The following is a 25,942-nucleotide window of genomic DNA, read 5'->3' on the forward strand; positions in this document are numbered from 1 at the left end:
AATTTTTTCAACAATCTCACAACTAGCCTTTGCGGCGTTCTCTTTCGACTCTCGGGCTCTTGCGAAATACTGCTCCTGTAAAATTAAACTAGCTTCAAGTTGCTTCAATTTCTCGCTGCGTATCTTCCCTGAAATCTTGCCGTACATGTCAGCGTGTCTTGTTTGTTAATATCGCCTCACATTGAACTCTTTAAAAACATGAACTCTTTAAAAACGACTGTGTCTTTGCAAATGACGCAGACACAGTTGTTGCATATTTTAGAGAAGAAATACAGTAGTCCAATTTCCACCTATCCTTGAAGCGTCGGCCGTCACAGTCAACTTTCTTTTTTTTGTTGATTGTCGCCATTTTAGAAATGGGGAATAAAGGGTAACGCGGGGTAATGTTGCTTAGAGTGCTGCTGCCTTTTAGTTGGAAAATGAGCAGCATTTAGTGTGTAAGCTACTTCATATGCTGGTAGCAGTAATGCTGACCAATTTATTAAGTCTGTGTGCGTGCCAGACGTTATTGATTTTATGACAGAGGCTGGGGGCCGGAAGAAATTTTACCACGGGCTGCATTTGGCCCCCGGGCCGGAGTTTGGACATGTCTGCCCTTATCCTTATGAGGGGTTCTGGAGTCTATTCCAGCTGCGATGGGCAAGGGGTCGGATACAACCTGAACTTGTTGCCAGCCAGTCAAGTCAAATTTGTTCATAGGCCTAAATTGCTAAAAACATTCCAATGGATTTAGCAGACAAATACCAAACGGTAAAGATGACCATTTTAGAGAAATTATAAACATTTTTTAAAAATGATTAATTAAATAGAAAGCAAACATCTGTAATAAAAGTAATTCATGCAATGAATTATTAAGTTCTATATAGGTACATAAGAGCATGGAAAACTTCCCTAATAAGTCATAATTGTATAACGTTACTGTAAGTTTTTTTTTTTAACTACTTTTGAAAAAATGTATTGCACAATTTGTGTAATGAACTTTGGTTTACGTCAGGCTTTATGTGCTATTAATTTGAATAGCGTGTAGAAAATAGAAATGTTGAATATATTTTGAAATCTAGAGACTCCGTAGGTGTGTAATGGGTGACCAAATCCTAAAGGGGGCAGTAATTCAAATTTGAAAGTACGGAAAAGAGGGACTAGCGGATTAACTTCCGGTTGCCTTACCCACGTTCTTCCGCAGGTTTCAAACAAAACGATTCTCCGTCGATTTGTGAAGAACCAAACAAAATGAGCAAAGCACACCCTCCTGAGTTGAAAAAGTAAGTTATGCAACACATATGATATTAAACCTATTGTGTATTCCCTTTAACTCGTAAATAGACGTTTGTACTTGTCCATATTGCGTGTGCCGCCAACGCGCCATTCAACCTAAACCAAGATCAAGCTAGCAGCGGATACGTTCGCGGAGCTTTTATAATTCATTCTCTTGGTTCCTGTTAAATAAAACAAATGTTCACTTTCTTCTTTCAGGTTCATGGACAAGAAGCTTTCGCGTGAGTTCGCTTCATTGTTTTTTGAAATTTCTGTTCGACTGCATCAAAATTAACCTTGTTAGCGGTGGAGGTGTCTTCATACACATACTGACCGTGACGTGTTTGCTCCATTGCTGAAAATTGGTGTTATTAATGTCTTCTAAATGTTTAAATGCTTTAAAAATTGTTTAGCATGAAAAATAATGTAATAAACTTTCAAATACAATCAATATCATTTTAATAGGTAATAAATTATACTTAAATGAAATTTTTAATAACTGTTTTTGCCTGTGTTTTAGTCAAACTAAATGGAGGCAGACACGTGCAGGGCATCCTTCGAGGGTTTGACCCCTTTATGAACCTGGTGGTGGATGACTGTCTGGAAATGGGACCAGGAGGACAACAGCATACCATTGGCATGGTGGTCAGTACCAATCCAGCGTGACTGCTTATCTGACATTGTCCAGTGGTTACTGATACCCGGATGAGTTTTTTTTTTTTTTTTTTTTTTTTAATAGATTTGATTACAAGTAGTGATGCACGATAATAAATTTTTCAACCGATATCGATAACCGATAATTTCCTGCCCCTTCCACCCGATAACCGATAATGTCACGCCGATAATTCTATTCAAATATGTATGTAAAATTTTAAAGTATACAAAGATCAAATTTTACTGTGCAAAAATGTAATTTAGTGCTATTTTTTTTCCAAACCAAATGTGAACAAGTAGTAAATTCTAACATCTAAACGATGGCAATGACATTTTGTAATGGTATGCTTTTGGCAACAATTATTCAGAGAATAAACAACCAAGTTGCACAAAAATGCCTTTAAAAGTAAGCCGTTCCTAACATCACATTACTACACTGCAAAAACACCTCCTTAAAACTAGCAGAATTGGACAAAACTGTTGATTGCGCACATTTGGAGGCTTAATCAAGTATATAATTATCGGATTGCATTATCGGTTGAATTTTGTTTTATCTGGATTATCTGTGTGACGTCATAATTGCCATTATCGGCCGATAATTATCGGTGACCGATATTATCGTGCATCTCTAATTACAAGTAGTGTCGCACCGATATTATGTTTTTGGCCCCGATACCTGGCTGTGCAGTATCGGCCGATACCATATCGATACCACTTTGTTTGAAATGTGTATATATATATATAGTTATATATATATAAAATTATACACACAAAGTGAATCCAGTAGAACTTTTTTAACGTACTTGGCATGGGTGACAATTAGAGCTGGGAATCTTTGGGCACCTAACGATTCGATTACGATTCAGAGGCTCCGATTCAATTGTGAAACAATTATTGATGCACCCCCCTCCTTTTTATGTTTTGTACATTAGTTCCAAAATTGTTCAAAAATCCTCTTTTTAAACCAAACTACTATTTCAGTATCAAGTTAACATATAACAGTAAACATTTATACAAAAACAACAATAAATAATAAAACTCCACTCCCCATTCTGGATCAGCAGCTTTAAACTACATTCAATTAATTTAATGTTGTGAATCAACTGTTACAGTTGTTAAAATTGCTCCCGTTATTCCATAATTTCCCTTCTGTCTACTTTTGTCAAAGTTTTAAAACTATTTCATCATTTAAAGATAGATTCAGGACAAGATTCTGCCGATTTAGGAGTATTTTAGATAAAAAGTTAATTAGGTTCGCTACAACAGAGCCTTCCAGAGATGTCTACTGCTTTAAGATGGCGGCTGTTTACTTATGCCGGAAAGTCTGCCATTTCGCATCTCTGTTCAATAATACATGTTCTAACACCGACATCGTCTGTCATTGTGCATCTAGTTCTACATATATATGATATCTACTAGAGGTGTGCAAAATTTCCGATTCTTAGATTATTCGCGATTCGGCCGTGGAAGATTCGAGAACGATTCACAAACATCCAAATTCCGATTATTGAAATATGCCAAGTAAAGCGGAAGTACAACACACTCAGCGCGCCGCGCGGTCAATGAGCAACGGAGCGAGAGTAGCTAAACATCATGCTTCTCATTACCCGGCCCCTCGGGTAATGCCAATGCTCAACTCATGGCTCTAGCTCAACTCATGCCACGAGATAAAAAAACACAACAACATACCTGAAGCTGCTACAAAAGTACGTCATCCACATAATGTTACGGTAGATATCATTTATATAAGACTAGATGCACTACGGTAGCGGTAGCGTTTGCAGCACATCTACAAAAAGCTAGATGCAGACGTAGTAAACGGCCGCCATCTTAAAGCAGTACACTTCTCTGCAAGGCTGTTGTAGCGAACCTTCCAAGCAAACCTAATTAACTTTTTATCTAAAATACTCCTAAATCGGTAAAATATTGACTTGAATCTATCTTTAAAATAGTTTTAAAACTTTCACATGTCGAAAGTTGACAAAAGGGAAATTATGGATTAACGGGAGCAATTTTAACAACTTTAACGGTTGATTCACAACATTAAATTAATTGAATGTAGTTTAAAGCTGCTGATACAGAATGGGGACTGGAGTTTTTTTATTTACTGTTATTTTTGTATATTTGTTTACTGCTATATGTTAACTTGATACTGAAATAGTAGTTTGGTTTAGCCTGAGAGTATTTTTGAACAATTTTGGAACAAATGTACAAAATATTAAAAAAAAAAAAGGGGGGGGTGCATCAATAATCGTTTTTTAATCGAATCGGACCATCTGAATCGTAATCGTAATCGAATCGTTAGGTGCCCAAAGATTCCCAGCTCTAATATCTACTGTAGCTGTATCTTTGTAGCAACTAGCAACTGGGCGTTGTTTGCAGCGCCTGTCAGCCGCAGTCAGGTATGATTGTTTTTTTTTGTTTTTTTTTTTATCTAGCGGCATGAGTTGAACATGATATTTACTCTCGGTCAGTTCCTCATTGCGTCCCAAAGACCGCGCTGACTGCGTTTTACTTCCACTTTACCTGGTATAATTCAATAATCGGAATTTGGATATTTGTGAATCGTTCTCGAATCTTCCATGGCTGAATCGCGAATAATCTAAGAATCGGAAATTTCGCACGCCTCTAGTGACAATAGTTAAATAAACCATTGAAACCCAAAGGCCAAAATATTGCTTAATTGGTATTATAAAATTGTATAATACTAGCCCAAAAGTAAGAAAGTAAAAATTCAATGAACGAATAATGAATAAACTTTTTTAAACTCTAGGTTTTGGCTCTCAAAGGCCAAATAGAGCAGCTTTCATGAAATTATAAGTAATAATAATTGACCACAGCATCCTGTCTATTAGCCTCCCTCTTTGTGCACCAGCAGCAACATAACTCCCATCCATAGCTACGCACAAATGCAAACAGCGAACGAGTGAGACATTGTCTGACACAGACACACTTAGCCACTTAGCTTAGCTTACTTCTGCAGCACTTTTGAATAGGCTTGAAATCTGTCCTTTGATATAAGGAATTGTTCCGAATTGCGAATTAAAAGTTGCGTTCCGTATTGAACTTGTTAATTGAATTGTATAAGCCGCGTTTTGGGGGGAAATTTACTTGATAAAAATTCAACACATAGAACACATATGTCATCTTGAAAGGCAATTTAAAATAAAAATACAATAGAGAACAACATGCTGAATAAGTGTACTGTATGATAATGTTACATGATTCATGAACAACGAAATGCAAACGTGGCCTGTATGTTAATGTAACATAGCTATTTAGAGTTATTCAGATAACTATAGCATAAAGAACATCCTAACAAGTTTACCAAACCATCAGTGTCACTCCAAAACACCAAAATAACATGTAAAATGATATAATAATGTGTTAATAATTTCACACATTAGTCGCTCCAGTTTGTCTCACCCCCAGCCAAACTATTAAAAAAAAAAAAAAAAAAACTGCGGCTTATGGTCCGCAAAATACGGGTAATAAAAATAGCTTATACCTTAGGGACAGTATGACGGAAATTTTTTTTGTGGTTTTGAAACCGTGGCGTTTTCATACCACTGTAAACCTTGAAACCGGTAATCGGCCTATGTCTACTGTGTCAAATGAATAAAACATTACAAATGAGACGATGCGTGGTTTTGAATGTCACCTAATGTTACGTGTAGATGACTTATATGTATTTGCAGCCGTCACAATGAAAATATATAGCAGCAACATTGTTGGTCTTATCTGTCTTTCTCATCTCACTTTTTATTTTGTCTCCTAGGTCATCCGAGGTAACAGCATCATCATGTTGGAAGCTTTGGAAAGAGTATGAGAAAAGCTGCAATGGAGCGTGTCTGTGGATTTTTTTTTTTATATATATGTATACATGGTTAAACTGAAACAACACAACTGTCTGATTTATGTAAAATGACTCGCTTTTAGGGTTTGTGAATAAATAAATCCTTTTCTTCCTAGTCTGTGCTCACATCATATTAAATCGTCTGTTGCTATTTACTGCCTTTCTTTTTGAGTTTTGCTTGTTAAGCAGTTCAATTGTCAATACCCTTTCATTTAAGAATTTTTTTTTTTTTTTTAAACCGTTACAGGGCACTCATTTAACTCACTGGCTGCCATTGACCGTGCTAGATGTCTCGATTTTTACTGGGTTCATCCCTCCCAGTCAAAATGGATTGGACGTCTTGTGCCGTCAGTGGCACTGAAACATGAGCATTCACAGCTAATCCTCCGGTTCAAATGAGTTGGAGGTGTATTGCCATCAATGGTATGCAATGAGTTAAATACTATTAAAAATATATAACGAGTGTTACTTGGAGCTGTAACCAGTATTCCTGTTTTTATACATTTGAATTCAATTAGTTTTATTAACACTGTATTAATAATTATATTTTAAAAAACGCTATTTAGAAATATTGAATAATTATTCAAAAATAAAGAAATTAAATGACCAAAAGAGCAAATGTCTAGTCAGTGGTTGACTTGGCAATTTTGGGGCCTAAGGCGAACATATCCAGGGGCCCTCTTCATGGGTCAGGGGTTAAAAAGGTGAGAAGGGTGTGGAAGAAATATGTTCCGGTACACTAGGGCTGTCCTAAACCACAAATTTTCTCCTGATTAGTCAGCCGACTAGTTTTACGATTAGTGGACTAATCTAATAATTTTCTTTTCTTTTTTTTTTTACTAATTTAGCAATGAAATTTTTGTTGACGCTCATTAATTCACAAAACCATTTTGGAACACTTAAATTCTTTATTAAAGTACAAATCATGTAAATAATAATCACAAACAATGAAGTTAAATGCTGATAGCATTTACTAGTGCAAAAGAATGGAAAGTAAACAGATTCAGAACTCTGACTTTGCCTTTCCAACATTATTCAAAACAATTGTTAAAAATCTAGCATTATTACAGTATACTACTATCTGTAATAGTATAATTATAATTATTCATTGCCAATCATATTTGTCATAAAGAGTGTCATTTGAAAGCGACTCTTAGTGTACAATCTGTATTCCGTAGTATTTACTCAACATATTAATTCTGAAGTATGTGGGATTTACTCCAGAAATTGTTATTTATATGACGAACATGACGTGCTTTTATTTTGAAATGTTCACCTGTGGTACGTCCGCTAAACCACTAATCGAAAGCTTTACACTCCGTAAAAAAAAACATTCTTCGTCATTGCTTGTGGTGTCACTAATAGATTTTTTTTTTCTTTAGCAAATGCCGTTAACCAGCTGTTGAGTGTTATGTATGGCTGATTGGAACTGTACTGCATTGTTTCGCCACAGGGTGTGCTGTCGTGTTTTTTATGTCCGGTGTGAAGAAGAAGAAGAAGAAAGTTAAAAGAGGCATTAGCGGCTTGTTCTCAACTTCTCCCTCACTGCACTTTGGCTCTCATGGAGAGCACGTTCGCTCATGTGTTCGAAATAAACGATACCCGACGTGCAAAGTAGCAAGTGAGCTGTAAAAATCGCGAACTTAGTGGTGTGAAAAATGCTGGAGAGCTAAGTGAAGCTAACAAACAGCTAAGCGAAGCTAAACGGTGCTAAATGAAGCTAAGCGACTGATACTCAGTCCATCGTCGTGGAACAGTCCGTTGTAGAGCGTGTGTGTGGGGGAGAGATAATATAAATGCAACAATCAAATGGCTTCCTTTTTTGTTTTATTTGTTTGTTTGGTATGCTGACATAATTATACATGACGAATAGTTGGCAGTGCTGCTGGCTCCGGTGGCCCAAGCCCTTGCTCGTTGGGGCAAGGGCAGCCGGTTGGGGGCCCCCAACTGGTTGGGGACCTAAGGCGATCGCCTACTTCGCCTGAATAGTAGATCTGCCTATGTGTCTAGTGACAGTAAAAAGTCAAAAATCAACCAAAGTAGCTCAATTTATCACATTGGATGATCAACTTTAATGTAAATTTATTTAGGTAAAATCTTATTTTGAGCTGCACAATTGATTCTATTTGTGACTCCCCCCCCCCACTTCATTGAAACCACTCATAACCTTACCTTACCTTACCTTGGATGTGCTTTTATTTCGTCAGTGAATTTCTGTGATATCTGATCAGGACTCATTATCGGCAGATCCTGAAAATGATTTGGCTTTGACTCATTTTAAAATATGTGGTATGGACATCCTTTCGAGATTAGGTGAGGAAATTTCAAGTAGATGCTGTGAAGAGTTCACAAAGAGCGGGGAGGTGGTTGGAATCATTACCCAAGGAACCTAAACAGTGTAAATAAATAAGGCTAGAAACACGCGACTTGAAGTTCCGCTCTGAGACCCCCAATTTGGCCAAATTCCAAAATTGTCTTATATGCATGTGTGGTACATCATTGGAAAGCTTAAAATCTCAGTTTTCTGGGGGAAGAAAATTTTTGAACAGGAGGGCATTTAAAAAAAAAAAAAAAAATTTAACAGCGAAACCTTATTTGGAGGTGAGAGAACGCGAGAGCAGAATTAAAGACGCCATGATTTTACGAGATATTATCGCGTACTTCCCTTGGTTCAATCCAAAAACTCCATGTCGCATGTATAATCAAGTATCAAGACACAGATGTGAATGGCCACAGCCGGATTTTGGGGGGATTTTGTGGGTGAAACATGGTAATATAACGAGGGTCGCGATGCAGGAATCGCAGACATCGAGGTGTGTTGGAGATTTAAAAAAATATATATATTTTTTTTTTTGATTGATTATTATCTAAAATTTTGGGGGGAAATGTGACAGTAACAAAAGAATACAATTAAGCGATTGTTATTAGATATCCGTGACCTTTTTACAGGTACCATTTTTTTCATTGTGACGTAATTTGTTTAAAAGTAAAATATTAAGCTTGAGAACGATAAACCGATACGACCGGATATCCGGTTTTACAGGTGAGAGATACAGCTGTATCGATAGTAAAGTTACCATTCGACAGTAATTAGCCATTAAATATTCAACGAATCGATAGTAGAGATAGAATTCGGCTATCGCGAGCACAAGAAATGGCTTCTAATGCTTAGTTCAATGCATTGCTTAATATGATAATAATTTAGCTTTTACCTCACATGCTGCGCTTGAGTCATTCACCGCACAGCGCACTTAGATTGTGACCGCCGTCGTGGTTGCCTCAACTTCCCATTCATTTAGGCAGAACCGCTAGTAGTCGCCATCATTACCCGATCGTCACGGGCGTGTCATAACAACGCGAGAGCTAACCAAACCACTGTAACGCACGCTCCGTAGCGTTTTCTTCACAGCCCAAAACGAAACTAGTTGTGGCAATGAAGCAACATGCTAAAACAATGGGCAGTTTGCGCACCACGCCAGCGACGTGCAGCGATTGATTTTCAACGCACCCAGGAAAATAAAAGTTGGACTTCGAAGTGACAAAGGCAGCCAGATCTGTTCGCATGGGACAGAGCTAGTGTGAAGCGGTACAGAGATCGTGAGTTTTTAACCCTAAAAATTAACCCACTACAATGGTTGAAAGGGTGGCATATTGTTTCCACGAAACGCAGTGTACTTAAACATGAACATGTGGATCAGTTGATCTTCCTCAAGAAAAATCTGCCCTTCAAAAAAGATATAGACAGTGATGAGGAATTTTTTAAAATGTGGAAGCACAGACATAAGTGAATGACTTTGCTCTGTATAAGGCTAAAGTAATGATTATAGACCTGTCTATCTAAAATGCCATGTTTTTATTCCCTCAGTTATACCAGTGGTAAAGCATAATTTATTATTTTTATTTATGATAACACTCGCAGGTTTATTTTTTTTTTTTCTAGAGCTGCTGCATATAATTAATATTTTTAGCTTGTAAGATGTTTATGTTGAAAGTTTGGACTTAAATTACTTACCTATTGTGTTCAAAACACCAGGAAATACAGTAAATTACTGCCCTTTATTGTTGTCTGTCACTGGCGTTATATTTTATTATCAATCCCATCCAACAAAATGATGGTCATATAGTAAGCTTTATTATTTTTTTAATTAAAAAAAAAAACAACATAACATTGGTATGAAATTTTGTTGTTTAATTTCATCTTTAATCTTTTTTTATATGTGTAAAATACTGCACGAACACACACAACAAATATTTACTATCGTATTGTTTTCACTCTGTATCGAACCGTATCGTTCTTAAACTGTATCGGATCGATCGGCCTTAAAAATGTTTCGTTTTTTAATTGAATCGTAACCTGTGTATCTAGATACATATCGAATCGGCTTCATGCCATAGATTCACAACCCTATAAAATATGCAAGGGAATTATTTTTTAAAGTTTTTTATATTTTTTTAAGCAAAATATTAGAAATTTAATTATTCTAAGCTAAAAATGACAGACATTTCGAATATAAATATTGAGCTTCTTTTTATTGCTGGGTTAAAAAAAAAAAAAAAAAAAAAGCGGTTGCGTGACGTCTGTAAACGGCTTTCCAGGGTAAAATGGACAAATTAAAAATAGTTTGGGGGCTTAATGCACCGTGAATCTGCTATGGCAATATCTAGACATATTGTTCTATCAAACACTACAGTTCTTTTGGCTTAAAATACAGCTGTTTATTTTAAAGAGTGGTGCAAGAGCAGAAACTGCTTTTTCAGCCTTGTCTGTATTTTCCGCCATAAGCAAACGTCTAATTCCTATCGTCTATGTCGTGTAGCCTTTCGTTCAACTCGGCTCTTGTTTCCACACGGACTATTATTGCAGAGGCACAAATCAATCCGAGGCGAGCGGAAGTCTGTCGTAAAGCCATTTATTAAGCTCTCGCAATGGCGGAGTTTCAGGAGGAATCCGTTCGTAAACGACAGAAAATGTCCAAAGTTTGGAATCATTTCATACTCAAAAAAGAAGAGCGAAAGGTACAGTGTATCTACTGCAACGCAGAACTGGCGTTCCACAACAGCACGTCTGTGATGATGCAGCATCTGATAAGGAAGCATCCCGAAAGCGTCGACAGTGGCTCAACAAGCGTCGCCTATACAAGGTAAAGTGAACATCGACGTTGATACAGCAATATTTAAAAGGTAATGTGGCTGTAACCACAGCTACTGTTACGACACATAAGATATTTCTTCATACCTGTCAAGTTGTACGGTTTCGGCGTAATTTGTTCAAGTGAGCACTGATTTTTAAATGTGTACGCCGGACGTTAAAATCTACGGTTTTCGTGCATTACGTTTTTTTTTTTTCCTCCGTTCGGATTTTGTCGGCAACGAGACAATGTGTGTTACAATGCTTTACTACTAGGGGTGCAACGGTTCAGTTAGCCCACGGTTCGGTTTGAACCTCGGTTTTGGGATCACGGTTTCGGTTTGCGTTTTGCTTTTTTTTTTTTTTTTTGGAACAGTTTTTTTTAAACTGCCTTTATTTTGCTTTAAAAAAATGAAATAAACACTTAAAATGTAAACATTTTCGACTGTTAAAATGCCTCTTAGCTCTTTGGCTAGTGTAGTGACTGACTACTGAAATACACACACAGTAGTAAAAAAGTTACTTGGCAAAGTAACTGGTGATACGTTTTAGAGATGTCCCGATCCGATATTTGGATCGGATCGGACGCCAATATGGGGGAAAAAAATGCACATCGGTATCTGATCGAAACACGGAAAAAATTCCGATCCAGACTTCCGATCCAGTTTTTTTTTTTTTTTATGTCTGCACTAGCGCACCGATTTACATAATCCATTCCAGTTTTTGCTTCGGTTTCCCTAAAATCCGGTCCGCATTTTACGGCACACCTTCAATACACCACATTTACATTACCGTCTCCCAATTTACCGAGAGACTTTATCGGTAAAAATGTCAGCTGTGTGGGATCATTTCACCTTAAAGGACGACAAAGACGAAGAGGCAGAGTGCAACATATGCCACAATAAAGTCAAGCGTAGTGGTAAAGCTGTAAGAAGTTTTAATACAACCAACCTAATCAAGCATTTCGCGAAATACCACCACAAACAATTTGAGGAGTATGTTAAGAAAACCGAAGACAAAAAGAAAGGTCCTACGCAACTAACACTGGCAGAAACTTTTGCTATGCGTGACAAACTGGCTCTCGACAGTCCTAAAGCCCAGGGAATAACAAGAGTCATTGCCGAAGAATTCATTCTGGATGACGAGCCATTATCTCACGTGAGTAAAGACGCACCATCCAACACTTAGAACCGCGGTACAACATGCCCAGCCGTCATTATATCCTTGAACGATTCAGCCGTGGAAGATTCGAGAACGATTCACAAACATCCAAATTCCAATTATTGAAATATGTCAAGTAGGCCTGAACGATATTGGAAAAAACTATTGTTGCGATTTTTTTTAGGTTTGCAATATATTGCGATATTATATTGCGATATTAAAAAAAAAAAGATCTATCTTTTTTAAAGAAATTTTCACTAAATGACTTGAATAGCTGTTTGGAAATACTTTACATAACACACCGTGACCACAGTGTATTCATATAATACCGTTTAATTTGTGAATGATGAAGATTTCTGTATGAAGGTATCCAGGAAGTCATGTCTGCACAAAATAGATCATTTATTGAATACAATATTTTACACTTCAACAGCAGCAAATACATTAAATGATAAATAAAAGAGCAGGTGCATTAGTCCCCTAAGTTTTTGACAAAATATAACAATAAATAAAAACTTCTGTAAAATAACAACAAAGTTGTCAACATATTTGAACAAAAATATTAAATATGACAAATAAAAGAGTTGTTCACAAACTATAACAATAAATAAAAACCTCAGTAAAACAACAAAGTTGTCAACATATTTGAACAAAAATATTAAATATGACAAAAGAGTTCACAAACTATAACAATACATAAAAACCTCAGTTAAACAACAAAGTTGTCAACATATTTGAACTTAAATATTAAATCTGACTAATAAAAGTGCAAGTGCATTAGTCCCCTGAGTTGTTTACACAAAATATAACAATATAAAACTGCAAAACGGCAACAAAGTTGTAAAAATATTTCAACAAAAATATTAAGTATCAAAACTTTATGTGCAGCTGTACTATATATAGTTATTTGAAAAATACGGTTTACAATAAATTTAAATATAAAAGAAACAAACTCAATTGAACTAGTAAATAATTGAACTGAATAACTGCAAATAACTGTGATGAATAACAGAACCATTTTAACTCCCAAATTTCCTGCCTTCCTGATAGCTGTCACATGAATAAAAAGAAGAAAAGACATTCCTTCAGCTGCGTTATGTATTTGTCTGCATATCGTCCACCTTCCTTGCTCAGCAATTCTCAACTGGGTCTCATAGGTTTTTGGCCAAGACTATTAGTTTATCCACTATAGCAGGCTTGAGACAAGAACGTTGGCACGTAACAATGTTCCCACCTGTGCTAAAAAGCCTCTGATGGGGAGCTCGTAGCAGGAATGCATAGATACCTGCGTTTTAAATGGTCCCACATGTTTGACAGATTACTTCTTGTTGAGGCAACCATGGCGAGGCACTGTCGACAGGGCTGTTTTTTGTCCCTTATAGTCTTGTTCTTGCCAAAATACTTCCAAAACTCCTTTTGGATACAGTCTTCCTTGCTCCTCCAACGTGTTGATTGCTTGCTTTCACTTTGAGAACGGGCCCTCCTCCCTCCGCTCTGCTGTTCGGCCCCTCCTCCCTCCACTCCGCTGTTGCAGGGGGAGGGGGAGGAGCTGATGACTTGCTGGAGAGAAAGAGAAGCTGTGCGCTTTTTTTCCCTCTCCTTCCTCAAAACAAACGTTTGTGGATTAAAAAAAAGGAAATTAAAAAACTATCGCACGTCCTTGCGATGGGACTATTGCACATGCGCACATCGCGATGGCGATGTTTAAACGATATATCGTTCAGGCCTAATGTCAAGTAATGCGGAACTAATACACAGCGCGGTCTTCGGGACGCAATGAGAAACTGACCGCATTGCATCCCGAACGTACACATAATGCTTGTCATAGACCCTGGTAATGCCAATGCTCGACTCACGGCTTTAGCTCAACTCATGCCACTGGATAAAAAACACAAGAATACCTGACTGCTGCTGACAGCCGATACAAACTACGTCAACGTCGTTTTACTGGAGATAATAGATATCATATGTATATAGAACTAGATGCTACACGACAGACTCGACTGCGTTAGCAACATTGAAGTATTGAAAACCAGATGCATTAGTAAACAGCCGCCATCTTAAAGCAGAAGACTTCCCTAGTAGGCTGTTGTGAACCTTCCAAGCGAACCTAATTAACTTTTTATCTGAAATACTCCTAAATCGAGAAAATCTTTACTTGAATCTATCTTCAAAACAGTTTTAAAACTTTCACATGTCGAAATTAGACAGAAGGGAAATAATGGAATAACGGGAGCAATTTTAACAACTTTAACAGATGATTCGCAAAATCAAATGAATTGAATGTAGTTTAAAGCTGCTGATACAGAATGGGGACTTGAGTATTTTATTTACTTTTTTTAAATGTTAACTTGATACTGAAACAGTCGTTTATTTAAACCTGAGAGGCTTTTTATACAATTTTTGTAACTAGTGCACAAAACATTAAAAGCATCTAATAGTTTGGGGGGATTTGTGGGATTTTCCACTGAGGTTGTTGGTGTGTTTTGCTTTTTTAAGACAGTTTACAATATTATTTGCACGTTTTACTGACTGGCTATGCAATTTCTGTTTGTTATTTATAATGTTTTGTGTTTGTCACTGAATAAACAGGTCAGTTTCTTGTTACCAACCCTTGTGTGTTATTGAAACTCACCTAATTCAGCTGGCTAGTTGTTATCAAGAGTACTAAAATCTTTTTCAACATGAGTCTGACAACTAAGTAAGGAGGCTAAATAACTTTAAACTTTAACACATGCTCAGTTAGGTCGGTATCGGCCAGTATCGGATGTGCAAAACAATATCGGTATTGGATCGGAAGTGCAAAAACCTGGATCGGGACATCCCTAATACCTTTCATGTTTTTTTTTTTCATTGAAAAAAACAAAAAGCAAAAACATAGTAACCTTTGCTATGCTTGGGGGTCATTTAATGTTGTGAATCAACCGTTAAAGTTGATAAAATTGCTCTCATTTTTGCATTAGTTCCCTTCTGTCTACTTTCGACATGTGAAAATTTTAAAACTGTTTCATCTTTTAAAGATAGACTCAAGTCAAGATTTTGGCGATTTAGGAGTATTTTAGATAAAAAGTCGTTAAGTTCGCTCGTAAGGTTTACTACAACAGAACCTTTCTGAGAAGTTTACTGCTCTAAAATGGTGGCTGTTTACTAACGCTACCGAGTCTGTCATTTCGAATGTAGTTGTATATGCAGGAGTTATCTAGGCGTAGATTGTATGTTGTTGGCGAAGTCAGGTAATATTGGAGCCACCTAGCCTAGCATCGCGTTTGCTACAGCGTCTCAACACTCTTCCCTTTCCGAGTCTCTGACTTTTCTCGCGTCATTCAACCAACGCATTGTCTAGTTGCAGAAACGGTGACCAAATTCGAACGGATGAAAAAAAAAACGTAATGCACGAAAAACGTGCAGATTTTGAACGTAACGTACGGCGTACACATTTAAAAATCAATGCTCACTTTTACAAATTACGACGAGACCGTACAATTTGACAGGTATGAATTATAGCGGACCGTCACAGTTAGGTAGTAGCACTCTGTAGCACGGGACATCCAACTTCCAACTATCAGTGGTCAGGGCGAAACTATGTGCTTTAGCGAAATCATCTTCGATGGCTTTGCGTGCCATTTCACAAATGTCGGGGATTACATTGTTGGAGAAATGTGTCCGCGAGGGAACAATGTAACGCGGGTCAAGCGTTGCAAATAAATTAACGAAGCCCGCCGTGTGTTTTCACTGATGTCATCTTCGGGGTTGTCCTACCCTGAGAAAGTGATATCTGTGGGTGATGCCGGCTGAGGTGCCGGAGTCATGTTATAAAAGTGTTGCCATTAGCATGGGGAACAAGCACTGAGCAATGCTTGCAATTTTTTTTTTCTTCAATATGTTCTCTCCCTCCGCATTGAAGTCCACGGGGAAACCAAAATGTTGCCACACCGCAGATTTAAAAGAAGCCGGTGCTTCCTCAAAATTCGGGCTCTCCACTCCTCCGCTCACCATAGCTATTTATTTTCTTTCTTGTTTCATTTTCACTTCGCTCATAAGCGAGAGAGGGCGTTACTCGGCTTCTATTACACAGTTGCTTGACAGCGATCCGACATTTACTTGCGGGGCGGGTATTTCTCCACAGCGGTGCTTCATGTCACACACAGGCACACAGAGCTCGATCAATTCATTCCACAAGCGTTCGGAATACATTAATTGCAAAACCGAAAAGGCGCGGTTCATAAAAGCGTATTGAACCGTACAGGGCGAACTTTGAACCGCAAACCGTTGCACCGCTAGTTACTACGTTGGTTGAATGACGCGAGAAAAGTCAGAGACGCGGAGAGAGAAGAGTGATTGTTGTGACGCTGTAGTAAACGCGATGCTAGGCTAGGTGGCTCCAATATTTCCTGACTGTAGCCGACAGCGTACAATCTACGCCTAGATATCACATGCATATGGCGGAAAACACAAACAAGACTGAAAAAGCAGTTTCTGCTCTTGCACCCCTCTTTAAGATAAACTGCTGTAGTTTAAGCCAAAACAACTGTTGTGTTTGATAGAACAAAATGTGTATATGCTGCCATAGCAGATTCATGGCGCACTAAGCCTCCGAACTATTTATAGTTTGTCCGTTTTACCCTGAAAATCCCCGTTTACAGACGTCACGCAACCGCTTTTGTTTCAACCTAGCCATAAAAAGGTGAGTCATTATATTTTTTATTCAAAATGTCTGTCATTTTTAGCTTAGAATCATTAATTTATCTCTACATTTTAGTTAGAAAAAAAAAAGACTTAAAAAAATTATTCACTCGCATATTTTAAACTTTTAAACGAATTACATCACAATGAAAAATTTGGCGTCTGTAAAAAAGTCACAGATATCTATCTCATAACTATCGCTTGATTGTATTTTTTTTTTTGGGTTACGGTCGCATTTTTCCCGATATGTTAGATGATAAATAATCGATCCAAATAAATAAATAAAAAATATCTTAAAAAGGTCAACTATATGAAAAAGAAAATCTTAACCACTTCTTTTTGTCTGCGATGTCTACATCGCGACCCTTGTTATATCACCATGTTTCATCTATAAAATAAAATAAAAGTCCAGCTGTGGCCATTCACAGCTGTGTCTTGACACTCGGTGATACATGCTACATGGAGTTTTTGGATCGAAACAAAGTGAGAAAGCGAGCATATCTCGTTAAAATCGTGGCATCTTTAATTCTGCTCTCGCGTGCTCTCGACTCCAATTAGGGTTTTGCTGTTTAAATTTTTTTTTTTTTTTTTTTTTTTTTTTTTTAGATGCTTTCCTGTTCAAAATTTTTGTTCCCCCAGAAAATTGAGATTTTAAGCTTTCCAATGATGTATCACACATGCGTATCGGACAATTTTGAAATTTGCCCAAATTGGGGGTCTCAAAGCGGAAATTCAAGTCACCTGAGTGTTTTCTGCCATATAGAACTACAAACGATATGACAGACTCGGTGGCGTTAGTAAACAGCCGCCATCTTAAAACAGTAGACTTATCAGAAAGGCTCTGTTGTAGTGAACCTTCCTAGCGAACCTAAGGAACTTTTTATCTAAAATCAGTGATACCTCAGCTCACGAACGCTTAAGCTCACGAACTTTTCGCCTCAAGAACATTAAATTCGCGAGCATATAGTCTCTGCTGACGAACTAGTTTTCGGCGGACGAACCAAACCACGCGGTCGAACAGCGCCACGAGAAGCTGGCGCACGCTCACGGCGTCCCAGTTCGTCCCCTCCCTTTCGTTGAGTGCGGACGTGGTTTGTGTTTGATAGACATTTTGGAGCATATTGAGTGTACTTTTGCTATTATGGGACCGAAAAAGACCCCACCACAGGCTAGTGTTAAGCCTAAGAAGACATTAAAGAAAATTACGATCGAGCAGAAGAAGGAGATCATTGAAAAACACGAACGAGGTGTGCGTTTGTGTGACTTAGCGTCCCAGTACCAGTACGCTAAGTCGACCATTGCTACCATCCTTAAGAACAAGGAAGCTATTAAGGGTGCGTGTGTGGCACACCGGAGGTTGAGTTACCTTCAGTCCTTATGGAAGGTGACTCTCCTTCCAAACAGTAACTCCCTCCCTCCCTCCTCCTCCCACTCTATTCCATCAAGCCATCAACTACCATCACAAAGGTAAATAAAACGACTTTATTATACAGTACAGTTTATTTCTTTAATTACAATACAATAGCACATTTATTAGACATAAAATAAGGTATATTTTTGTGTAGTTTTAAGGCTTATTTAGTAGAAAATTATGTTTTATGGGGACCTGGGAACGGATTTTTCTCATTTTAATGATTTCTTATGGGAAATAAATGTTCGGAAGACGAACTTTTCGCCTTACACACACTTTCTGGGAACCAATTATGTTCGTGAGCTGAGGTATCACTGTACTCCTAAATCGGCAAAATCTTGACTTGAATCTATCTTTAAATGATGAAACAGTTTTAAGACTTTCACATGTCGAAAGTAGACAAAAGGGGACTAATGCAAAAATGGGAGCAATTTTAACTACTTTAACAGTTGATTCAAGACATTAAATGACTTCCAAACATAGCAAAGGTTACTTTGTTTTGTTTTGTTGTTTTTTTTTGGGGGGGGGTGAAAAAATAAAATACATGAAACGTGACACCAGTTACTTTGCCAAGTAACTAATTACACTTACATTCAGGTAACTTGAGGTACACTAACGAACTACCTTCAACTCAAACTGAATTGTGAGCTGAAGTGCCATGATGTGCAGCCATCAAGACATGATAGAAATTGCCAAAAGTGCTACATACAATTATAACAAAAGTCACTGTGAAATTTTAGAAATCAGAAGATATTGATTGTTCTTTGATTGCACCAGGTTATATGTTACAATATTACCAATAAATTCTTATTATTTAAAAAATTGAGTTATATTTTTGTTTCATATTGCACGCTACATACAACGTTGTAAGATTAGTCACCAGTTTGTAAGAGCATACGTCACTATTTGTAAGATTGCCAACAGACTCGGGTTGACAGGTATGTTTCTTGTTAAATTGCACAAGTTCATCAGCCTTCAACCATTTCGTTTTCACAGAGAGATTGTGCCCTGTAGCGATCACTGAATCTACAAAAGAGTAGGCCCATTATTCACATAGTAAAAACTTGGTGTCTGGATGTTTCCCCCATTTTGTAGTTATCAAGCAATAGAACTTCTGTTGCACAATTTTTTTTTTTTTTTTTTTTTACAAGAAACATCATGTAGAACCGTCCCGAATAGTCGACGTCTTCGATGACGTAAATGCGTCGACTAGCACAACCTACCGTCAAATGTCGATGACGGAAACCTAGTTATAATGAAGTATAATGAACGTCTATTGTCATCAATGGCAGCTCAAAGAGTTAAGCTAAGTGAAGTGACAAGAGATTAATAAAAGAAACAAAAAATTCCCAGAGTAAATTACAGTCCCTGACAAAAGTCTTATCGCTTACCCATTTTGTAGAAACAATTGCTAATAACCTGACTTATAATTATTCAATTAGTTTCAGAAATGGCTTATATGAAATCTAAGACCCTCCCAAATGATGTTGAATGTGCAAAATATATTTGTTTCACTGAAAAAAGATTAATCATTTAATGAAGACATAAAGGTCAAATTTTGGCAAGACAAAAGTTGTTGCCTACAGAAAGTAGTGTGAAAATTGAACAAAAAATGTACTTCAAATACAAAGATATGCTGCATAACATGAGCGAATTAAGTAGTGGTGCGGTGAGATCCAAATTTAATATTTTGTATGACTTCCATGGGCTTCGGCAAGGATTCATACAATTTATTGATGAAGTCACCAGGAACATCAAATAAAGCAGTCTTGCATACCTCCCAGAGTTCATCAGCATTCTTTGGTTTCGTCTTCCATGCTCCCTCTTTCATCCTGTTCATGTCTGGTGACTGGGCTGGCCAGTCCTGGAGGATCTTGATCTTCTTTGCCTTGAGGAACTTTGAGCTTGAGGTAGAGATTGGAGTAACCTCAGACCATGATTTTGCCACCACCAAACTTGACTGTTTTCTGAGTGAATCTCGGATCCAAGCGGGCTCCAGTAGGTCTCCTGCAATATTTGCGGCGACTGTGGTGTGATTCAATGGAAGATTCATCTGAAAAATCCACCTTTTGCCACAAAAGAGTGAAGTTTGGTGGTGGCAAAATCGTGGTCTGGGGTGACATTCAGTTTGGGGGTGTGCGAGAGATCTGCAGAGTGGAAGGTAACATAAATAGTCTGAAATATCAACTGTATCAAGCTATAATATCAATTTTAGCTGCCTCTTACATTCCTAACCATAAAAAGGGACAAATTCTGCAGCAGGATGGTGCTCCATCGCATACTTCAATCTCTACCTCAAAGTTCCTCAAGGCAAAAAAAGATCAAGATCCTCCAGGACTGGCCAGCCCACCAGACATGAACAGGATGAAAGAGGAAGCATGGAAGACGAAACCCAAGAATGTTGATGAACTCTGGGAGGCATGCAACACTGCTTTCTTTGATGTTCCTGATGACTTCATCAATAAGTTGTATGAATCCTTGCTGAACCACATGGATGCAGTCTTTCAAGCCCATGGAAGTCATACAAAATATTATATTTGGATCTCACAGCACCACAATTCGCTTATGTTATTTAAAACATTTTTGTATTTGAAGTACATTTTTTGTTCAATTTTCACACCACTTTCTGTAAGCAACAAAACTTTTGTCTTGCCAAAATTTGACCTTTATGTCTTCATTAAATGATAAATCTTTTTTCAGTGAAACAAATGTTGTTGTACATTCAACATCATTTGGGAGGGTCTTAGCTTTCATATGAGTCATTTCTGAAACCAGTTGAATAATTAAAAGACAGGTTATTAGCAACTGTTTCCACGAAATGGATAAGCGACAAGACCTTCGTCAGGGACTGTACACACAGCTCACACTTACTTAAATTTGTCTTTATTCTTCTTCTTCAATTTGTTTTTCGAAATGTTTGATTTTATTTAGAATTGTTTATATTTTTTATTTCTCGTAGCTTTCTGTAAATTTGCGTTTTTTCCCTTTTCCCAATGGACCCTTCCGTTAATTAGATTTGAAATTATTTATAGATTTATTTTAATTGCCAATGGCAAAAGAAGTGCAGGCAACACTAACATCACAATTGGATTTCAAATGGGGGCCACAGAAAATTGACCCTTGTGCCGCAAGCTTCAGATCTCTGTCCTATATGAATGTGATAAAAACAATCCACAAAAAATATCATAGTTCTTGCATAAAAGGGCTAATACTAGAGGTGTGCAAAATTTCCGATTCTTAGATTATTCACGATTTGGCCGTGGAAGATTCGAGAATGATTCACAAACATCCAAATTCCGATTATTGAAATATGCCAAGTAAAGCGGAAGTACAACACACTCAGCGCACCGCGCGGTCTTCGGGACGCAATGAACGGAGCGAGAGTAGCCCAGCCCCTCGGGTAATGCCAATGCTCAACTCACGGCTCTAGCTCAACTCATGCCACGAGATTAAAAAAAACACAACATACCTGACTGCTGCCGACAAGCTGCTACAAAGTACATCCACATAATGTTACGGTAGATATCATTTATATATGACTAGATGGAATATTGATTTGGTAGCGTTAGCAGCACATCTACAAAAAGCTAGATGCGGGCGTTAGTAAATGGCCGCCATCTTAAAGCAGTACACTTTCCTGCAAGGCTGTTGTAGCGAACCTTCCAAGCGAACCTAATTAACTTTTTATCTAAAATACTCCCAAATCGGTAAAATATTGACTTGAATCTATCTTTAAAATAGTTTTAAAACTTTCACATGTCGAAAGTAGACAAAAGGGAAATTATGGAATAACGGGGGCAATTTTAACAACTTTAACGGTTGATTCACAACATTAAATTAATTGAATGTAGTTTAAAGCTGCTGATACAGAATGGGGACTGGAGTTTTTTTTATTTACTGTTATTTTTGTATATTTGTTTACTGCTATATGTTAACTTGATGCTGTAATAGTAGTTTGGTTTAACTTGAGAGTATTTTTGAACAATTTTGGAACTAATGTACAAAACATTAAAAAAAAAAAAAAATCTTTAAAAAAAGGAGGGAGGTGCATCAATAATCGTTTTATAATCGAATCGGAGCCTCTGAATCGTAATCGAATCGTTAGCTGCCCAAAGATTCCCAGCTCTGGCTAATACCTTTCTTTTTCTTTCATAATTTCTTGTAGCTTGATACAGCGGCCCGGGGACATCTTTGCTCGCCCAAATCAGCCATGCACTGTTGAAGAAGCTGCCTTGCTAACAGAAAGCATTTTAAAAATGCTGTTGACTGACATGCACCCACTGTCCATGGTGGAGGACGAGGGATTTAAAAAGATGATTTCTACACTCAACCCAAACTACAGCATGCCATCAAGACTTCACTTCACAAACCTGATGGAAAAGAAGCATCTACAAATAACGGAGAGATTGAAAACCGTCCTTCAGGAAGCAGAGTGTGTTGCATTGACCACAGACATCTGGAAAAGTACGGACTCAGAGGGCTATCTCAGAGTGGCCTGTCATTTCTTGGGGAACGATTGGGAGATGAGGTCCTTTTCCCTATCAACGACGCTTCTCAAAGAAACGGACACGGCTGCCGATATTGCTGATTGGCTGGAGGAGACAACTGTCAAATTTCTTATTCCATTCTCAAAGGTGAAAGCAGTTGTTCACGACAACGGGGCCGATATAGTGGCAGCAGCTCTGATTTTAAAGGAACGGCACGGCTGGGCGTCTGTGAAGTGCTCAGGACACACTCTGAACTTAGTTGTACAGAGCACACTTAAAAGCAGCAAAAGCATAGTTAATTGCGTGTCTTCTGCGAGAACCCTGGTTGAACACTTCAAGAAAACTGAATTAGCCTGCGGTAAACTTAAAGAAATGCAGCTACAAATGGGAATGCCACCGCTAATGTTGATTCGGGATGCAAGTGCTCACTGGAACAGCACGTATCATATGCTGTCCAGGCTCGTCGGATTAAGATGGGCCATGACGGCTGTTCTTGCCGATCCTGCCTTCAATTCAAATAGTAAAGCACACTCGCTAGATTTAAACCCAGAGCAGTGGACCCTCAGCGAGGAGCTGACTCAGCTCCTTGGGCCATTCGAAAGAGTGATAGAGTTTCTACGTGGGGAGCAATATGTGACTCTCTCTGCTCTTCCACAGCTGATATACAACCTCAAGAAAGCAACGCAGAGTTTTGCATTTGAAACCGCATCAGTAAGGGCATTCCAGGCTGAAGTAGCAGAACAAATCACAGATAGATGGAAAGAGCACTTACAGTTTCAACCTGACGCTCCGAATACTGTCCTCCTAGCTGCTGCCTTGGACCCGAGGTTCAGGAACCTGAAGTTTTTGCCAGCTGAAGATGTTCTTGAGGTCCAAAGTGCAATCCAATCCTTGGCACTAGCTGTAAAAAGACAGTCAAACGAAAGTAAAACGATAGCCACCGCTTTAGAAGGCTATCCAGCTTCAAATGATAAACCATTCTTAAACAGTATTTTAGGGTCGTCATCAGACTCCGAGACAGACGACGATGAGGACGAGCTAAGAAGTCAAGCCGTGCAAAAGGAAGTTTTGCAGTATTTTGGAGAACATCCTCTCTCCAAGAAGGAGAATCCACTGCCATGGTGGAGAACAAATGCAGTACGATATCCAAATGTGGCAAAGCTGGCCAAGTTGTTTTTCTGTATCCCGGCCACATTGACACCATCGGAACGTTTGTTCTCTACTACGGGGAACGTCGTCTCAAAGCGTACAGCGAGTCTTAGTTCGGAACATATTGATATGTTGACTTTTCTCCATTGTAATCATATGCTGTTGTAAAGGCTAGTAGTTGCATACATGCATTGAAAAAAGATCCCTCACTCAACGCACATGTTCACAGCCCTACCTAGTACCTACCTCATCTATGTGACCATTAGAAGTTTGTTTTGTGATTACAGCTACTAAGCCTATTATTTTGTAAATGTTATGTGCCTCCTGTTTCTTCACATCTGCATTTTAATTTATCTTTGCACGAAACCTCTCTTTTGCAATAAACAGGCTTAGTTTTGGAGCCAATACCCGGAATAATTGTCTTTAGCTTTTTATTTTTACGTGGATAAAGGCAAATTGTTTAGTATATTAGACAGGCCAATCATTTCAGTCATGCATTATTTGTTGATTAATAATAGGGCTGCAGCTATCAATGATTTTAGTTGTCGAATAATCGATGCACTAGTTAGTTCGTACCTGAGCTTAGCCTCAAACAGTATAAAAAAATAAAAGTGGATCAAAGTGCAACAAAAGAACAATTGGCTAATTTACATAGCAGAAAACTGCTAGCTTAAATGCTTTTTATTTTTCCCCCCAATGCTCTTCAAACGCATATTCCCACAAAAAAACAGCTGAATATATCTATAAACTAGGGCTGTCAAACGATTAAAATTTTTAATCGAGTTAATTACAGCTTAAAAATTAATCGCAATTAATCGCAATTCAAACCATCTATAAAATATGCCATATTTTTCTGTAAATTATATATATATTCTGTAAAATAAATTGTTGGAATGGAAAGATACGACACAAGATGGATATATACATTCAACATACGGTACATAAGGACTGTATTTGTTTATTATAACAATAAATAACCAAGATGGCATTAACATTATTAACATTCTGTTAAAGTGATCCATGGATAGAAAGACTTGTAGTTCTTAAAAGATAAATGTTAGTACAAGTTATGGAAATTTTATATTAAAACCCCTCTTAATGTTTTCGTTTTAATAAAATTTGTAAAATTTTCAATCAAAAAATAAACTAGTAGCCTGCCATTGTTGATGTCAATAATTACGTACACAATGCTCATGGGTGCTGAAGACTATGAAATCAGTCGCACCCAAGCGCCAGCAGAGGGCGACAAAACTTCATATAACAATTAACAACTGGACATTTCACTCAACTGTCATTTAAATCTGTCTGAGCGGGACATGTGCGTTAATTGCGTCAAATATTTTAACGTGATTAATTTTAAAAAATTAATTACCGCCCGTTAACGCGATAATTTTGACAGCCCTACTATAAACTAAATTACGAATGCATTAAAAACATTAGCTCAAACGAAAACGTAGTTTTGTTGGCCTTAACAGGGAGCAGCTGGATTCAGCCATGTGAAATGTTGTCATATATGAAATTCAATGCAAACACTTCCAAAACAAACCATATGAACAATTGGTCCACTAGCTTAAATGCTTAGCTTAAACTTTTTTAAATGCTCTTAACAAATGGTTCAAACACATATTCCCATAAAATACGGCTAAATACATCAATAAACTAAATTGCAAATACATTAAAAAACACATTAGTGAAACAAAAACTTAGTTTATGTTGGTCTTAACAGGGAGCAGCTGGATTCAGCCATGTGAAATAAGTTGTCATATTCGCTGTTGCTAGTAAAGGGCAGTGTATCCACGCAAATCAATGAAATTCAATGCAAACACTTTCAAAACAAACCATTACAACGCCACTTATTAAACGAATACCCCATCCATCTTCTACCGCTTAGTCCGGGGTTGGGTCGCGGAGGTAGCAGCTTCAGCAGGGAAGCCCAGACTTCCCTCTCCCCAGCCACTTCAACCAGCTCCAATCCAACCGAGAGCTATAGTCTCTCCAGCGTGTCTTGGATCGTCCCCAGGGCCTCCCCCGGTGGGACATGCCCGGAACACCTCTTTAAACGAATACTCGAAGCAGCAAAATTTAATTTGAATCTTTTTTTCAAATCGAATTACTCGAGTTTATCGATTAATCGTTGCAGCACAAATTAATAATGCAAC

The 25,942-nt window shown here is 37.8% G+C and overlaps 2 protein-coding genes across 2 annotated transcripts; both read left to right on the plus strand.

Moving 5' to 3' along the window:
* The first annotated feature begins 1,118 nt into the window (after nucleotides 1-1,118).
* Nucleotides 1,119-5,879, plus strand: snrpg (small nuclear ribonucleoprotein polypeptide G). The gene is made up of 4 exons (XM_057829704.1): nucleotides 1,119-1,262; nucleotides 1,474-1,496; nucleotides 1,775-1,899; nucleotides 5,687-5,879. Exons 1-4 carry the CDS (start codon nucleotides 1,231-1,233, stop codon nucleotides 5,735-5,737), a joined length of 231 nt encoding a protein of 76 aa, XP_057685687.1. The 5' UTR covers nucleotides 1,119-1,230; the 3' UTR covers nucleotides 5,738-5,879.
* Nucleotides 5,880-10,585: 4,706 nt separating this feature from the next.
* LOC130911996 (E3 SUMO-protein ligase ZBED1-like) lies at nucleotides 10,586-24,200 on the plus strand. Its single transcript, XM_057829703.1, has 2 exons — nucleotides 10,586-10,905; nucleotides 22,313-24,200. The coding sequence occupies exons 1-2, from the start codon at nucleotides 10,691-10,693 to the stop codon at nucleotides 23,949-23,951; spliced, it is 1,854 nt and encodes a 617-aa protein (XP_057685686.1). The 5' UTR covers nucleotides 10,586-10,690; the 3' UTR covers nucleotides 23,952-24,200.
* The last annotated feature ends 1,742 nt before the right edge of the window (nucleotides 24,201-25,942 follow it).

This window comes from Corythoichthys intestinalis, chromosome 2, assembly GCF_030265065.1.
Source record: "Corythoichthys intestinalis isolate RoL2023-P3 chromosome 2, ASM3026506v1, whole genome shotgun sequence".
Lineage (NCBI taxonomy): Eukaryota > Metazoa > Chordata > Actinopteri > Syngnathiformes > Syngnathidae > Corythoichthys > Corythoichthys intestinalis.

Bases quoted from the DNA above. Each gene is read 5' to 3' on its own strand.
- snrpg (XM_057829704.1), top strand. From the start codon at position 1,231: ATGAGCAAAGCACACCCTCCTGAGTTGAAAAA. The intron at 1,263-1,473 runs GTAAGTTATGCA...TTCTTCTTTCAG, and splicing joins CACCCTCCTGAGTTGAAAAA to GTTCATGGACAAGAAGCTTT. The intron at 1,497-1,774 runs GTGAGTTCGCTT...CCTGTGTTTTAG, and splicing joins CATGGACAAGAAGCTTTCGC to TCAAACTAAATGGAGGCAGA.
- LOC130911996 (XM_057829703.1), top strand. From the start codon at position 10,691: ATGGCGGAGTTTCAGGAGGAATCCGTTCGTAAACGACAGAAAATGTCC. The intron at 10,906-22,312 runs GTAAAGTGAACA...AATTTCTTGTAG, and splicing joins ACAAGCGTCGCCTATACAAG to CTTGATACAGCGGCCCGGGG.